The sequence below is a fragment of the Geotrypetes seraphini genome, chromosome 12, assembly GCF_902459505.1.
Source record: "Geotrypetes seraphini chromosome 12, aGeoSer1.1, whole genome shotgun sequence".
Classification (NCBI taxonomy): Eukaryota; Metazoa; Chordata; class Amphibia; order Gymnophiona; family Dermophiidae; genus Geotrypetes; species Geotrypetes seraphini.
In genome coordinates, this window is record NC_047095.1 from 60,257,074 (window position 1) to 60,271,836 (window position 14,763).

Sequence of the window (14,763 nt, forward strand, 5' to 3'; positions counted from 1 at the left end):
ACCAAGTAGAGCTCTCCAAACCTTCAAAGCTGCTGGGATTTATTCTCAGTAAGGGCGGGTCGTAATGATATTGGTTAGCTACTTGAAAATGCTAGAAACTGTCCCACTTCACAGCGTTACAATCGGGAACACCAGGCCACCAAGTAGAGGTCTCCAAACCTCCCTGTATGCAAATCTATCTCGTTCATATTCATCATGGGTACCCTAAAAATCCGACGTGTACTAGAGCTGCCTCTCCCTGGTTCAGATTCTGTCCAATTGATCATCACTGAGGCAACAGGAGCAGAGTATAAAGCTCTTACAGCCAAACCTCTGCAGTACATGGAAAAGATATGTCTGGCTGACACTATCAAAAACTTTCTGTGTGTCAAACAAGTGATAGCATCTTACTCCTTTGGCAGCTCTCTGTAGAAGCGATCAATTTCTCGATGTGTAACTGAATACCAGCCATAGACAAAGCCCACTTGTGGTTCTGCCGTCAGAAGTTTAAGTTTCTCAGTATGTCCCTTGACGAGGGTCATTGCCAAATATTTTTGTGTCACAGTTAAGCAATGAGTTAGGCCTGTGTGGATTGGGATAGTGGGTCCTTCCCTGGTTCATGAATCACAGTAATAAATACTTTAGTCATTTTGGAAGGAAGGGAGGCTCGAGTCGCAGCCAATTGAAAAGGGATAACAAGAGGGTAGAAACTATCGGTAAGTCATAAGAACATAAGAAACGCCTTCACCGGATCAGACCCTAGGTCCATCTAGTCCGGTGACCCGCACACGCGGAGGCCAAGTTAGGTGTTCCCTGATGAAGACCTTGTTCACCCGTATCCCTCAATGTGATTTGCAGGAAGGTGTGCATCCAACTTGCCCATGAATCCCAGAATGGTGGTCTCCATCACAACCTCCTCCGGGAGAGCATTCCAAGCGTCCACCACTCGCTGTGTGAAACAGAATTTCCTGACATCTGTCCTGGTCCTGTTGCCCCTCAGTTTCAGTCCATGACCTCTTGTCCGTGTCACGTTTGACAATGTGAATAATGATGTTTCTTGCTCATATAAGATCTTGTAGGACTCGCCATTGAGTTCATCTTGGACCTAGTGCCCTATGTAGGGGATGACCCTCTTTATCTCTCCTACCGTCAAAGGATCATTTAACTCCTCAGTCTGGTCTTCAGAAAGTTTTGACAACCTCAAGACCTGCTACCTCATAATGCCCTTTCTAATACAATGTGGCAAATAATTACTAAAGACCTGGGCTATTTTATATTATTTCGTAAATTCCTGAAAACCTTGTTGTTCTCACAATTTTTAAATGGTTTAACTACAGCCTCTTATGCTTTTCTTATGTACTTTAGTTTTTAATTAGTTCTTCCTTCTCTCATGTTTTCTGCTATGTATTCTAGTCTTAATTATATGTGAACCGAGTCGAGCTCCACTGGGAGAAGACCCAGTATATAAACCAAAGATTAGATTATTAACTATATCTCCACAAGGCAAATGAACAGTGTTTGAAAGTTTAAACAAAAGTCAAGGCTTTGTGAGATTAGCAATCATCCTCCCGGCTTGTTTCCATACTTAAACAGCTGAAATTTGTTGTCCTTCATGTATAAAAGTTCATTGCTACTTAATTGGTCATAAACTAGTGTCCTGCAGACTTTTGTTTTTTTTGCTCTGGAATACTAACTGAGAAAATGTTTTTCTGTGGCACACCCACAATTTTGTCTTCCAATGCTCTCAATCATCTACATGACAATGCCTTTATTTTCAGCTATTCTGTATCTCATTTGTTTCGTATTATGATGTTTCTAACTATTTTTAAATTCGGAATAGTAAAACCTTGGTTTGCGAGCATAATTCATTCCAGAAGCATGCTTGTAATCCAAAGCACTCGTATATCAAAGCAAGTTTCGCCATAGGAAATAATGGAAACTCAGATGATTCGTTCCACAACCCAAAAACTTTAATACAAAATACAGTAAAGCCTTGGTTTACGAGCATAATTCGTTATGAAAACATGCTTGTAATCCAAAGCACTCGTATATCAAAGCAAATTTCGCCATAGGAAATAATGGAAACTCAGATGATTCATTCCACAACCCCCAAAACTTTAATACAAAATACTATACGTACTTGTATTGCAAGACCTCGCTCGTTTAGAACTGTCACTACACTCCCGCAGCGTCGGAGAGAGAAGAGCCATCGGCTCAGTTGTGATGATTTGATGCATGTATACTTTATATACTCGTATTGCAAGACCTCGCTCATTTAGAACAGCCGCTACACTCCTGCAGTGTCAGAGAGAGAAGAACCATCGGCTCAGCTGTGATGATGTGACGCGTGTATACTGTATGTACTCGTATTGCAAGACTTTGCTCGTTTAGAACAGTCACTACACTCTTGCAGCGTCAGAGAGAGAAGAACCATCGGCTCAGTTGTGATGATGTGATGCATGTATACTTTATATACTCGTATTGCAGGACCTCGCTCATTTAGAACAGCCGCTACACTCCTGCAGCGTCATAGAGAGAAGAATCATCGGCTCAGTTGTGATGTGTGTATACTGTATGTACTTGTGACCATGCTTCTATATCAAATTAAAATTTAATAAATGTTTTGAGTTACTTACAATCCAAGGTTTTACTGTATTTTATTACAGTCTCTTCGTTGATACAGACACTTTTTCCTGTGTAGTGATCTTTCAAGCGTAATAGGCACACAATGTTACGATCGGGACTCCTTTCTCTTTCGTGTGTCTATGAATCTTATCATCTGTTTTTCTCTTCTTTACTGTTTACCGGTCTTTCTAAATAGCTATCTGGAAATTCACAGTTACTTTAATCTGACAGTACTTCACTGTTCCCAGATTTTACTTTTACGCATGCGTAACCATTCTTTCACTCAAGACACTATTTAAAAATGTGCAGCTCTTTGTGGCGTACAAGTCTTTGAAGATGCCCATATGGTAGGAACTCAATGCTACTCTGTTCTTTCTCCTGTTTTTTCCATTTATGCATTCGTCTTTTTGCTTTTGCAGGCGATGATATGTCAAAAGCTTTAAATGTTGACTCTGTTTTCTCCAATTTGTAGATTTCACCGTTGCTCATTTTTCACTTTTAGATTTGCTTTGCATGCGAGTCTCTAATGCATAATCACTCCATACACAAGCATAGGATTGATTCTAGCGTAAATTAATAGAACACACTAATGTTTTACGTCAGTTGTCAAAACGCATGCAGACTGTGAAAAATTGCAAGCAGGCCTTAGGAAATTGGAAGACAGGGCATCCAAGTGGCCCAAACATAATCCTCTGAAAATCATTCAGGGTCTACCACACCTCAGTCCCCAGTGTTTCAGCTGTGAAAACTTAACAGAAATATTTGTTAAGCAATTTAGTCTTATGTTTATCAGCTTCTACATATTCCTCCCCTTCATCTTTGAGTCTCACAATATCACTTTTATACTTCCTTCTATCACTAACATATTTTAAAAATGTCTTGTCCCCCTGTTTTACCGTGTTGGCTATTTTTTCTTCCATTTGTATCTTTGTTTTCCTGACTACTCAACCATTCTCTCTTAACTTTTCCAGATATTTTTGCCTGTCTTCCTCTTTCTGTGATTGTTTGTAGTTTATGAGAGCTAATCTCTTATTACTTTTAAGAACCAAAGCAGCCTTTTCTTCTTACTTTTACTTACTTTGTTTTCAAAATGGTTTGTTACCTTTCAGTTTTGCTCATTGCTTTCCTACCACATCCAGATGTTCCCATCTAGACAACAACTCCTTAACATAATCTTTTAAAGTCTAGAACCTTCACTTTTGTGACTTGTGTGAAAAGTAGGCACCGGAAATGTAGGCCAGGGTTTTGAAGGCCTACCTTTCCGGGGCCTACTGAATCATGTCTACAGAGGTGCCTACTGTCACCTGACGGCATTTCCAGCGATAGCCATGCCTACTTTAGGTATTCATGTTGTCTTGTCTCAACACAAATTTGTGTTTCACCATAATCTTCCTCAGGGGTGGTATGAAATAAAGCTTGTTATAAATGAAGAGAGACAATTTTGCAGAATTCAGGGGGGGGGGGGTCCCCATTTAGGACTATGCTATAATAGTGCCAAACACTTGTAGTTCGGTATCTCAACCTTGACACCTTTGGAGCCCTGTATTAGGAATCTGTAGGCTGGAGTTCTTGATGAGTGGTAGCTTGCTGTGTATGAACAACTGCATTCTGGGAAAATTCACCAGGACCTCCAGATAGGAACCAAGGAGCTAAAGAAGGTCCACCCAAGGGTGTTGTTGCATGCATGTTTGCTAAATTAAGAGAGTGATAATTATCACCGTTAATTTTGTTTTCTCATTGTTTTGTATACAGTCCCTCAAAATTGGATCTGAACGCTGCACTTGGAGAATGTATGAGTGCTCTGGATTTATTTTTAAGCAACAAGTTCTCGGATGCGATGGCTCACCTGCAAGCTAAGTATGGTTTGATTACTTTTACCCATCATTTTTATGTACAGTTGCTTTCGTTGTGTGCAATGTTTCCCAACTCAGTTTTGGAGTACTCGGTTGCCAGTCAGTTTTTCCCACTGGTAGTTAGATATTGAAGGTTCATAGAAGTCTCAGCTTTTCTGTGGAGAAAAGACCAAACTGTAAGAGCCAGTGGAGTCACTTCACAGATTCTCTGAAGAGGTGAGATTCTGCTGACAGTTCAATCCAACAGAAGGGTGAAGAGAAGCCTAATAGTGAAAGGAGAACTAAGGCGAGGACAGTATGGAAGATGATTTAAGGAGGAATTCATCAACAGGCGCTAACGGTGTTAACACCTACTAAATGCGTTGACACCTGTTAATGATTCGTGTGCTAAACACAAAAGGCTCGATTTTCAAAACTTCACGATAAAAACCGATGGGCTGCCATCCGCAGCCGTTTATTGTAGCGATTTCAAAAAGGTGAGTCATTCTCCAAAAGACACGTACGCAAATGAGGTTGGCGGAGAGTAGCAAAGGTTCGCTAAATTTGCACGTGCCCAACGCTGGTGATAGCGACCGGCATATGTGCAGAATAAATGCACAAAAAAAAAACCCAAAACCCTGAGGGGCTGGCTTCACGCCCTGATCACCCATGTCAAATAATTAAAATAAATCCAAAGCCACACTTTGTCATCCATTCTCACTCTTAATGCACTACAGCTAACTGGGATCTCTCTAAAAGAAAGTGGATTTGTGGGGGGGGGGGTTTCTAGTGGCAGTAGAGCCTATAGTTTCAAGTTTTATTCGACTTTGATGAATCGCTTATTTAGTTTTACTAAGTGAGATACAAAAATTAATAAAATATAAACATGTATTTTTACACACAATTTAAAATTTAAAATAGTGAGGTACCAAATTTTCAAAAAGAGAATTTTGAAAATTTGGGACCCCCTATATTCAAAATCTTTCCTCTAGAGCACGAAGTAACATAATTAAGCAGTGCCTCTCCTGGATCAGACCAGAGGTCCATCATGCCCAGCAGTCCGCTCATGCATTGGCCCATCAGGTCCAGGACCTGTATAGTAATCCTCTATCTATACCCTTCTATCCCTTTTTCCTTCAGGAAATCATCTAATCCCATCTTGAACCCCAATACCGTACTCTGTCCTATCACATCCTCCGGAAGCGCATTCCAGGTGTCCACCACCCTTTGGGTGAAGAAGAACTTCCTAGCATTGGTTCTGAAACTGTCCCCTCTTAATTTTTCCGAATGCCCTCTTGTTCTTGTAGTTTTCGAGAGTTTGAAGAATCTATCCCTCTCCACTTTCTCCATGTCCTTCATGATCTTGTAGGTCTCTATCAGGTCCCCTCTAAGCCTCCACTTTTCCAGGGAAAAGAGCCCCAGATTCCATACCTTTTATCAATCGCGTTGCTCTTTTCTGAACCCTCTCGAGTATCATCATATCCTTCTTAAGGTACGGCGACCAATATTGGGCGCAGTACTCCAGATGCGGGCGCACCATCACCCAATACAACAGCAGGATAACTCTTTCGTTCTGGCTGTAATACCTTTCTTCATAATACTTAGCATTCTATTTGCCTTCTTAGAGGCCACTGAGCACTGTGCCGACGGCTTCATTGTGTTGTCCACTATTACCCCCAACTCCTTTTCTAGGGTACTTTCACCCATTACCAGCCCTCCCCCCCATCGTATAGCTGTACTTCAGGTTTTTGTTTCCTATATGCAAGACTTTACATTTCTCTACGTTAAACTTCATGTGTATGATTCTTAATGTTTTACATTGAAGCTTTGGAAACACTTGGTAATTGGTGTCACTTTTCATTCTGGGGGAGGGGAGGGAATAGGGGGATGATTGTAATTTGTTTGGAAATATTTGAATGGTATATTTGTTTAATTCAATCAATACATTGTTATAATTGGTACTAAAAGGAATGGGGGGAAGGAAGGGGGCAAGGGAACAGAGGGGGGGTGTAGAGAGGAATGAAATAGGTCATATGGAAATATATTTTGGAGGAATGATAGAAATATGTATGGAGATATTATAATTGTGAATCTAATTGTAATGAATATCTCCTTGCATAATTTTATTGTATATATTTGATTCCTTCAATAAAATGTTATAAATTAAAATAGTGGGGTAGACAATTGGACATACAGACCAACTAATACAAAAGGTGAGAAGGAATAGAACTACCATTAAGTGTTTTTAAGACATACAGGCAAAAAAACACAATAGGATGGGGAAAAAGAAAGAAAAGAAAAAGGAAGAGAAAAAAAAAAAGTGCAATTAGAGAAGGAATTTTATATAAGAACCAAACATATTTTAAAGGTTAAAAGCATCGTTGAAAAGAAAGCTTTTTAAATTACTTTTAAAACGGGCCAAATTGTTTTCCTCTCTTAAATGTTGTGGCATAGTGTTCCAAAGCTGTGACGCCATCACTGTGTCGTCGTATTCCAAAAATCCCCCCCCCTTTTACAAAACCGTGATAGCGGGTGTTTAGCGCAGGCTGGCGAGCTGAATACTCTGCGCTGCCCCCGACGCTCATAGAGTTCCTACCAGCGTCAGGAGCAGTGCAGAGCATTCAGCGCGTCATCCTGCGCTAAAACCCGCTATCGCGATTTTGTAAAAGTTGTGTGTGGGGGGGGGGGGAGGGGGGTTAATTAGATGCAACTGCTGAATCCTACTGAGTAGAATTTTTGCGTAAACCCCCGAGTTGCGTTTGCTGGATACGTGGCCAAAGTTTGGAACTACTTAAGAACATAAGAATTGCTGCTGCTGGGTCAGACCAGTGGTCCATAGTGCCCAGCAGTGATACAATCTATAGTATCCAGTCAACCATAAAGATACTTGGTGTAATTTTAGATCGTACCCTTACTATGAAAAATCAGGTTGACTCGTTGGTTTGAAAGGGTTTCTATACTTTATTTATTTAATTTTCTATACCGTTCTCCCCAGAACGGTTTACATTAATTTATTTAGGTACTCAAGCATTTTTCCCTGTCTGTCCTGATAGGCTCACAATCTGTCTGATGTACCTGGGGCAATGGGGGGATTAAGTGACTTGCCCAGGGTCACAAGGAGCAGCGTGGGTTTGAACCCACAACAAGAGGGTGCTGAGGCTGTAGCTTTAACCACTGCACCACTCTAGAAATCAAAGTGTAATAAAAGTGAGCGAAGTATAGGACAACAAGCCATTGTGACCTCACTGATGAGGTTGGCTCTTAGGCTTTGGTGGAATGAGGCATTGTGATGTCACAATACCAGCTCTGGTGATCAGAGGCTGAAACTTGTCACACTATTTATTTATCCAGTTTTCTATACTGTTCTCTTAGGGTTTGAGTTACTTGAGCATTTTTCTTTGTTCCGGGGCAATAGGAGGATTAAGTGAGTTGCCCAGGGTCACAAGGAGCAGCCGTGGGTTTGAACCCACAACCCCAAGGTGCTGAGGCTGTAGCTTTAACCACTGCGCCACACACTAAGAACTATTAGAGCATACTTTAATATTAACGCCTTTCGATTGTTGGTTCAATCACTTGTCCTTAGTCAGTTGAACTATTGCAACATTGTTCATCTTGCTGGTACCCAGAAAAACCTTCATAGACTGCACATAATTCAAAATATTAGAAGTTACTTTGGATCGTACTTTATCATTTAAGGCTCAGACAGATTTACTGGTCAAAAGATGTTTTATCACTCTTTGGAAGTTGCGTACCATTAGAAAATATTTTGATTTTATATCATTTAAAATACTGGTTCAATCATCAATTCTTTCAATGCTGGATTACTGTAATGTTGTTTATTTGGGTGCTCATAAAAAAACAACTAGTAGATTAAGATTAATTGAAAACACAGCAATTCGTTTGATTTTTAATCTAAAAAAACATGATCATATCAGCTCATGTTATCAAAGGCTCCACTGGTTGCCTTTGAGGCCAGAGTGTTATTTAAATTTGGATGTATTTGCTACAAAGTCTTATTTGGGTTGGCCCCATCTTATCTTGTTGCTCATTTTAGATTTTTTATATGTAAAAAAAAATATACGTAGAACTGGCTGCTTTTATTTTCCTTCAGTGAAAGCGTGCCGTTTTAAGAAATTTTTAGATAGGACTCTGGCGTTTCAAGCAGGAGTAATGAATACATGCTTTGAATGCTCTTATTACTCCAGCCCTCACTTATCAGCAATTTCGGAAAGATTTTAAGACCTGTCTATTTAAACAGTACAATACTTAATAGATATCAATATCAATTTGATAAATGGATTTTTATTATTTTTATGGAATAAGGCTTACAGAAGCTTATCTATTTTAATATAAATAATCTGTATTGTGCATACTTTGTTTGACTGAGTTAGGGTCGTACTTTGTCAGTTAGTATCTTTTATTGAATTGTGTTATTACTTTTTATAAGACACTGTTCTCTAGCTCTGTATTTTAAATACTTTGCAATTTATGGTGTAAACTGCCAAGAACTGATGGTGTGGCAGTATACAAAAATAAACTATTGTTATTATTATTATTAACGCAGCAGTCAGATTAATTTTCAACTCAAAGAAGTATGATCGTGTCTGATGCTTATATGTTTTCTATTTGCCATTTGGTATTATACATTTTGCAAAGATCACATATTATATATTTGCTCTGATTGTCACTTATTATTGTCTGTGCACATTGCAGATTTATTTTATTTGCCTTTTGTTTTAAACTAATAATCTTTCAATAAAAAATTTGAACTAAAAAAAAAAAAAAGAAGTATGATCGTGTCACTGATTTTTATCATCGAATTTAAGCTCGGCTGTATTTGTTTGAAGGCACTAAGGCTCAATTCCTGAGTATCTTATGGAATCTTTTATCATTACAAACTCTAAACATTCTAGAAAATCTCATTCATTATTCTCATCCCCTTCTGTAAAGGGATGCAAATATAAGAAATTTCAGGAACGATTGCTATCTTTTCAGGCAGCCTCATGGACTAGGGATGTAACTCATATATTCATATTCCCAAATTCGTATCAACAATTTCCTTAAAAACGTATCTTTTTAGGGAATCTTTCTGAAGCTAGATATTGGATATTTATTCATTTGTACTACTAGTCTTTGTGAACTGCATAGAACTTAATAGTATTTGCGGTATCCAAGTGAGTTTTATGTTATTTTATGTCTTAGGTCAAAGAACATAGTAACATACATAGTAGATGACCATATCACCAATGCCTACCTAGATTCACATTGGCTACCTATACAAGCACGAATTCAATTCAAAGTAATAAACGGCACTGCTCCCACCTACCTAAACAATCGCCTAAATCGGAACCTTACAACCAGACAAAGGAGAACTCTGACCCCATTTTCCTACCCTCCATTCAAAGGTGCAAGAAGATGCATGATAACCTACAATAGATAAGCATCTCCAACTTGCTGACAGCAATGAGCGACTTCAAAACATTTCGAAAAGAAATCAAAACCCTGCTTTTCAAAAAAATTTATCCAAATATCTTAACTCTCTTCCTCGTCCTTCCCCCCATGTAAATTTCCCCCTCAACTATCTACCTCTCTTGTAATTCCTCCTCAAAGACTCAATTGTAATTTCTCCTCAATGACTCAATTATGTAACCAGTCCCCCCCCCAAAAAAAAATTGTAATTTTCCTGGAAATGTCCAGTTATCTTCTAATGTAATCCGCCTAGAACTGCAAGGTACAGGCGGAATAGAAGTCACTAATGTAATGTAATAAAGATCTGAATGGTCCGTCCAGTCTGCCCAACCTGATTCAATTTAAATTTTTTTAATTTTTTCTTCTTAGCTATTTCTGGGCAAGAATCCAGTGCCCTAACTGAGTCTAGCCTTACCTGCATAGGTTCTGGTTCAACAGGAACTTGTCTAACTTTGTCTTGAATCCCTGGAGGGTGTTTTCCCCTATAACAGCCCCCTATAAGAGCGTTCCAGTTTTCTACAGCAGTTTTCTGTCATCTACTGACCAGACTTGAAAGGATAGATTAGAAAAACAGGCCTGGTATTTTAGTACGAGGCAGCTGTTTGCTGGGGGGGAAGGCTTTTATTTTTGCATCTAGCACTGCCCAGAGGATGAATATATGATGATACCTTAAGATAATGACCACCTTAAATGAACCGAACTGTGAGTTGCACAGCTGGGAGCCTCCCAGGGATATTTAATTCAGGATATAGAGGCTGGACTGATTTACTGGTGATTTAGATGAAGATAAGTGGAACATGTGGCATCAATTAAATGCTGCTTTTAGTGTTATCTAATTTTCCTGTGGTCTGGGAAGGGTTTATTCATGTTGCTCACACAGACGGTGGATCAGAGAGAGCTGCAGGAAATTGTACTTAGTGAAATACGTTGAATCGTACCCTGGTGGCTGGAGCTGACGTGTACATACAGGACTGAAATATCCAACCATCTGCTGCAACACCGGCCTTTGCCAGCGCACCTATGATTGGCTCTCGTTCAGAAAAAAAAAGAAATATTTATATATCTGTTCAGGTTTAGTGTTCCACTTGACTCCACCTGTGTGCCTCAAAGCCGATTACAAAACATTTAAATGCACCTGTATCCTATCTCCCCCGTCCCTCTTTCCCTCTAGGTACAGGGGTCTCAAAGTCCCTCCTTGAGGGCCGCAATCCAGTCGGGTTTTCAGGATTTCCCCAATGAATATGCATGAGATCTATGTGCATGTACTGCTTTCAATGCAAATTCATTGGGGAAATCCTGCAACCCGACTGGATTCGGCCCTCAAGAAGGGACTTTGGGGACCCCTGGTCTAGACCAGGGGTGGGCAACTCCGGTCCTCGGGGGACCGGAATCCAGTCAGGTTTTTAGGATTTCCCCAATGAATGTGCATGAGATCAATGTGTATGCACTGCTTTCAATGCATATTGATTGAGGAAATCCTGAAAACCCGACTGGATTGCGGCCCTCAAGGAGGGACTTTGAGATCCCTGCTCTAGGACAAGGGTGTCAAAGTCCTTCCTAGAGGGCTGCAATCCAGTCGGGTTTTCAGGATTTCCCCAATCAATATGCATGAGATCTATTTGCATGCACTGCTTTCATTGTATGCTAATAGATCTCATGCATATTCATTGGGGAAATCCTGAAAACCCGACTGGATTGTGGCCCTCTAGGAAGGACTTTGACACCCCTGCTCTAGGGTATAGATGAAGATGACCGGGGGGGGGGAGGGCAGATATGAAACAGATGTTTCAATAATTGAAAGATATTAAAGGACAAAGAAATCTTTTTCAGAGATGAGAAAACGAGAACTAGAGGATGTGAACTGAAGCTGCAAGGAGCGAGAATTCACGGGAGCCATTAAGGAAGCCGCTCAGCATTGAGCAGCAGCGCCAAATTGCACGCCTGCTCGTGCTTCTCAGCGGCCAAAGACACTCACGGCAGCCAGTTAGCAGCGGGGCAGGAACTTGGAAAGTTCACTCCTGCCCACTGCACCTCCACGGGGGATCGGCAGTAGAGGTATGAGACTAGGACAGGGAGGGGGCAGGGTGCATAGCCTAGCGGCGGTCTGCAATAATTTTGGAAGTGGGTGTATTGGCACGAATATAAACCGGGACCCCAATTTTTGGGCCCAAGAATCTCGGTTTATATTCGAGTATATACAGTCCTCAAGCATTTTCCCTGTCTATCTTGGTGGGCTCACAGTCTATCAAATGTACCTGGGGTAGTGGGGGATTAAGTGACTTGCCCGAGGTCACAGGGAGCAGTGCAGGATTTGAACCCACAACTTCAGGGTGCTGAGGCTGTAGCTCTAACCACTAGAATGTTAGGAATGATCAGGAAAGGAATGGAAAACAAAGATGAAAATGTTATAATGCCCTTGTATCGCTCTATGGCAGGGCTGCCCAATTCCAGTCCTCGAGATCTACAGGCAGGCCGGGTTTTCAGGATATGCACAATGAACATGCATGAGAGAGACTTGCCTGCACTGCCTTCTTGGTATGCATATCTCGATCATGCATGTTCATTGGGGATATCCTGAAAACCCGGCGTGCCTGTAGATCTCGAGCACCGGAATTAGGCAGCCCTGCTCTAAGGGACGGCCACACCTCCAATACTGGGTGTAGTGCAGAAGACTCGAGAACTTTGGAGAGAGAGTGTATTAGGCGTAGCCTGGGGCAACATTTTTGAACAACGGAGCTGATTTGCTGACGAAATGTTCATTTGCTGTCCGAGATAATACTAAGCATGTGGGGCTCTCAGCCGAACTAGAAACCTCTACCCAGTGGCGTAATAAGGGGGGAGGGGAGGTCCGCCCTGGGTGCCATGTGGGGGGAGGGGTGCCGGCACCCCTCCTCCTCTCTGCCCCCTTCCCTCCCCCCGATACCTCTAGTTGTTCACCACCACGAGCAACCACATCAACGTTCTCCTGGTGACTGCATCATCTCACCCACTGACGTCACTCACGTGGACGGGGAAATTGAGTTCCTGCGTGGATAGGGAAAAATTTGTCTCCTGCCATTCTCTACACTGCACCACTCTAGAAATCAAAATGTAGTAAAAGTGAGCCAAGTATAGGACAATCAAGCCATTGTGACATCACTGATGAGGTTGGCTCTTATTGGTGGAATGAGGCATTATGATGTCACAACACCAGCTCTGGTGATCAGAGGCTGAAACTTTTCACACTATTTATTTATTACATTTTCTATACTGTTCTCCCAAGTAGAGAATGACACATCCCCACAGGAACTCATTTTCCCATCCCGTCCCATCGAGTTCTTTTCCTGGCCCTGCCCCATTCCTGCAAGCTCTGTCCTCATATGCACAAGTCTCAAACACTTTAAATCATAAGTGTCCGAGGCTTGTGCGGTTAAGGCAGAGTTTACAGGAATGGGACAGGGACAGAGACAAAACTCACGGGGATGGGAAGTGGAACTTGAGTTCCTGCGGGGACGGGGTGGTGTGTGCAGATGTAAAAATTAACAAGGGACAGCGGAGCATATCCCATGGTAAACTCTTTTTTGATGTGGAAAGCATGGGTTAGCGCTTGTCTACAGCTTAGAGAAAGGGCTTCTTTAGAAATGTTGAAATACCTACGTGGCGTAAATGCGCATAAGTCGAGTTGCTTTCATTTGAAAGGAAACTCTGGAACGAGAGGGCATAGGATGAAGCTAAGAGGCGAGAGGCTCCGGAGTAATCTAAGGAAATACTTTTTTACAGAAAAGGAGGTAGACGCATGGAACAGTCTCCCAGAAGAGGTGGTGGAGACAGAGACTCCTCTTCTATGAAACTGCGCTATTGACATCTACCGTAATTGCAGGTGTGTAGATGTCAATTTACACTGTGATTCTATAACAGAATCCTGGCTTCCAGATGCAGCTCTTTCGTCACCTGTGAAGATTATCCAGTGGTGACCAAGAGGAGGTCAAAAACCATAGGCTGGTTAGGTTTACCTCAAGGAAAGAAAAATTTGACGGAGGTTAGTGCATAAAAAATCTGGAATCTGGCAAGTTGCAGGTTGCAAGGCATCGAGGTTATTTTAGCGTAGGGAGATTGGTCCGATTTGTTTATTGCTGGAGTAACTAGAGCGTTAGATCACAGACAGGTACTGGGTGTGCCCTGCTTGGATTTCAGCAATGATTTTGGTATTGACCCACATAAGAGACTCGTAAACAAACTGAGCAGCCTTGGTGCCGATCTCAAGGTGAAAACTGAATTAGAAGCGTGTCGAGTGATAGAGGAGAAAGAGAATGGTAAATGGCGTTCACTGGAAGGAAGAAAAGATGAGCGAGTGGGATGCCTCAGGGTCTGACCTGAGTTTGATTCTCTTTGGTATCCTTGCGAGAAAAATTGCAGAGGAGGTCAAAGGAAACCTCTCTGCCTTTTTGTACAAGACTTAAGATCCGCAGCCATGGGCTCGCCTGAGGGGCTAGTTTTGTTTCGCTACTTAGATGCTACTGATTTTTTTTCTAAAGAGTCAGGTCCAAATTCTATATATGTTGCCTGAAAAAATCAGTGCTTAGAACGATTCTATAACTGCCTCCAGAGCTAGGTGCACGTATAGAATCACACGTAGCGCCTGCTCATCCAAAAGTCATTAAGACACGGGCATTTATGCCAATTGAAACCAGGCCTAAATGCCTGTACCTACTGTAAATTGCGCACAGATCGGCCATATTCTTTAATAGGTAGCCTAGGGTTACCATATTTTTCTTGGCGACATCCCGGATGCATGGCCCCGCCCCATTCTGCCTTCTGTCCCTCCCCATTCTGCCACAAGCCCCGCCCCCCCAAATACCCCCTCTCATTATTCCTGACC

The 14,763-nt window shown here is 41.6% G+C and overlaps 1 protein-coding gene across 2 annotated transcripts in view; it reads left to right on the forward strand.

Annotated features, from left to right (window-relative positions):
• TTC39A (tetratricopeptide repeat domain 39A) overlaps positions 1–14,763 on the forward strand; it is a 150,186-nt gene that overhangs the window by 30,339 nt on the left and 105,084 nt on the right. For both annotated transcript variants that reach the window (XM_033915880.1, XM_033915881.1), the window contains exon 2: positions 4,357–4,461. In XM_033915880.1, coding sequence (XP_033771771.1) covers positions 4,357–4,461 — 105 coding nt within the window. The remainder of the gene's footprint in view (positions 1–4,356; positions 4,462–14,763) is intronic.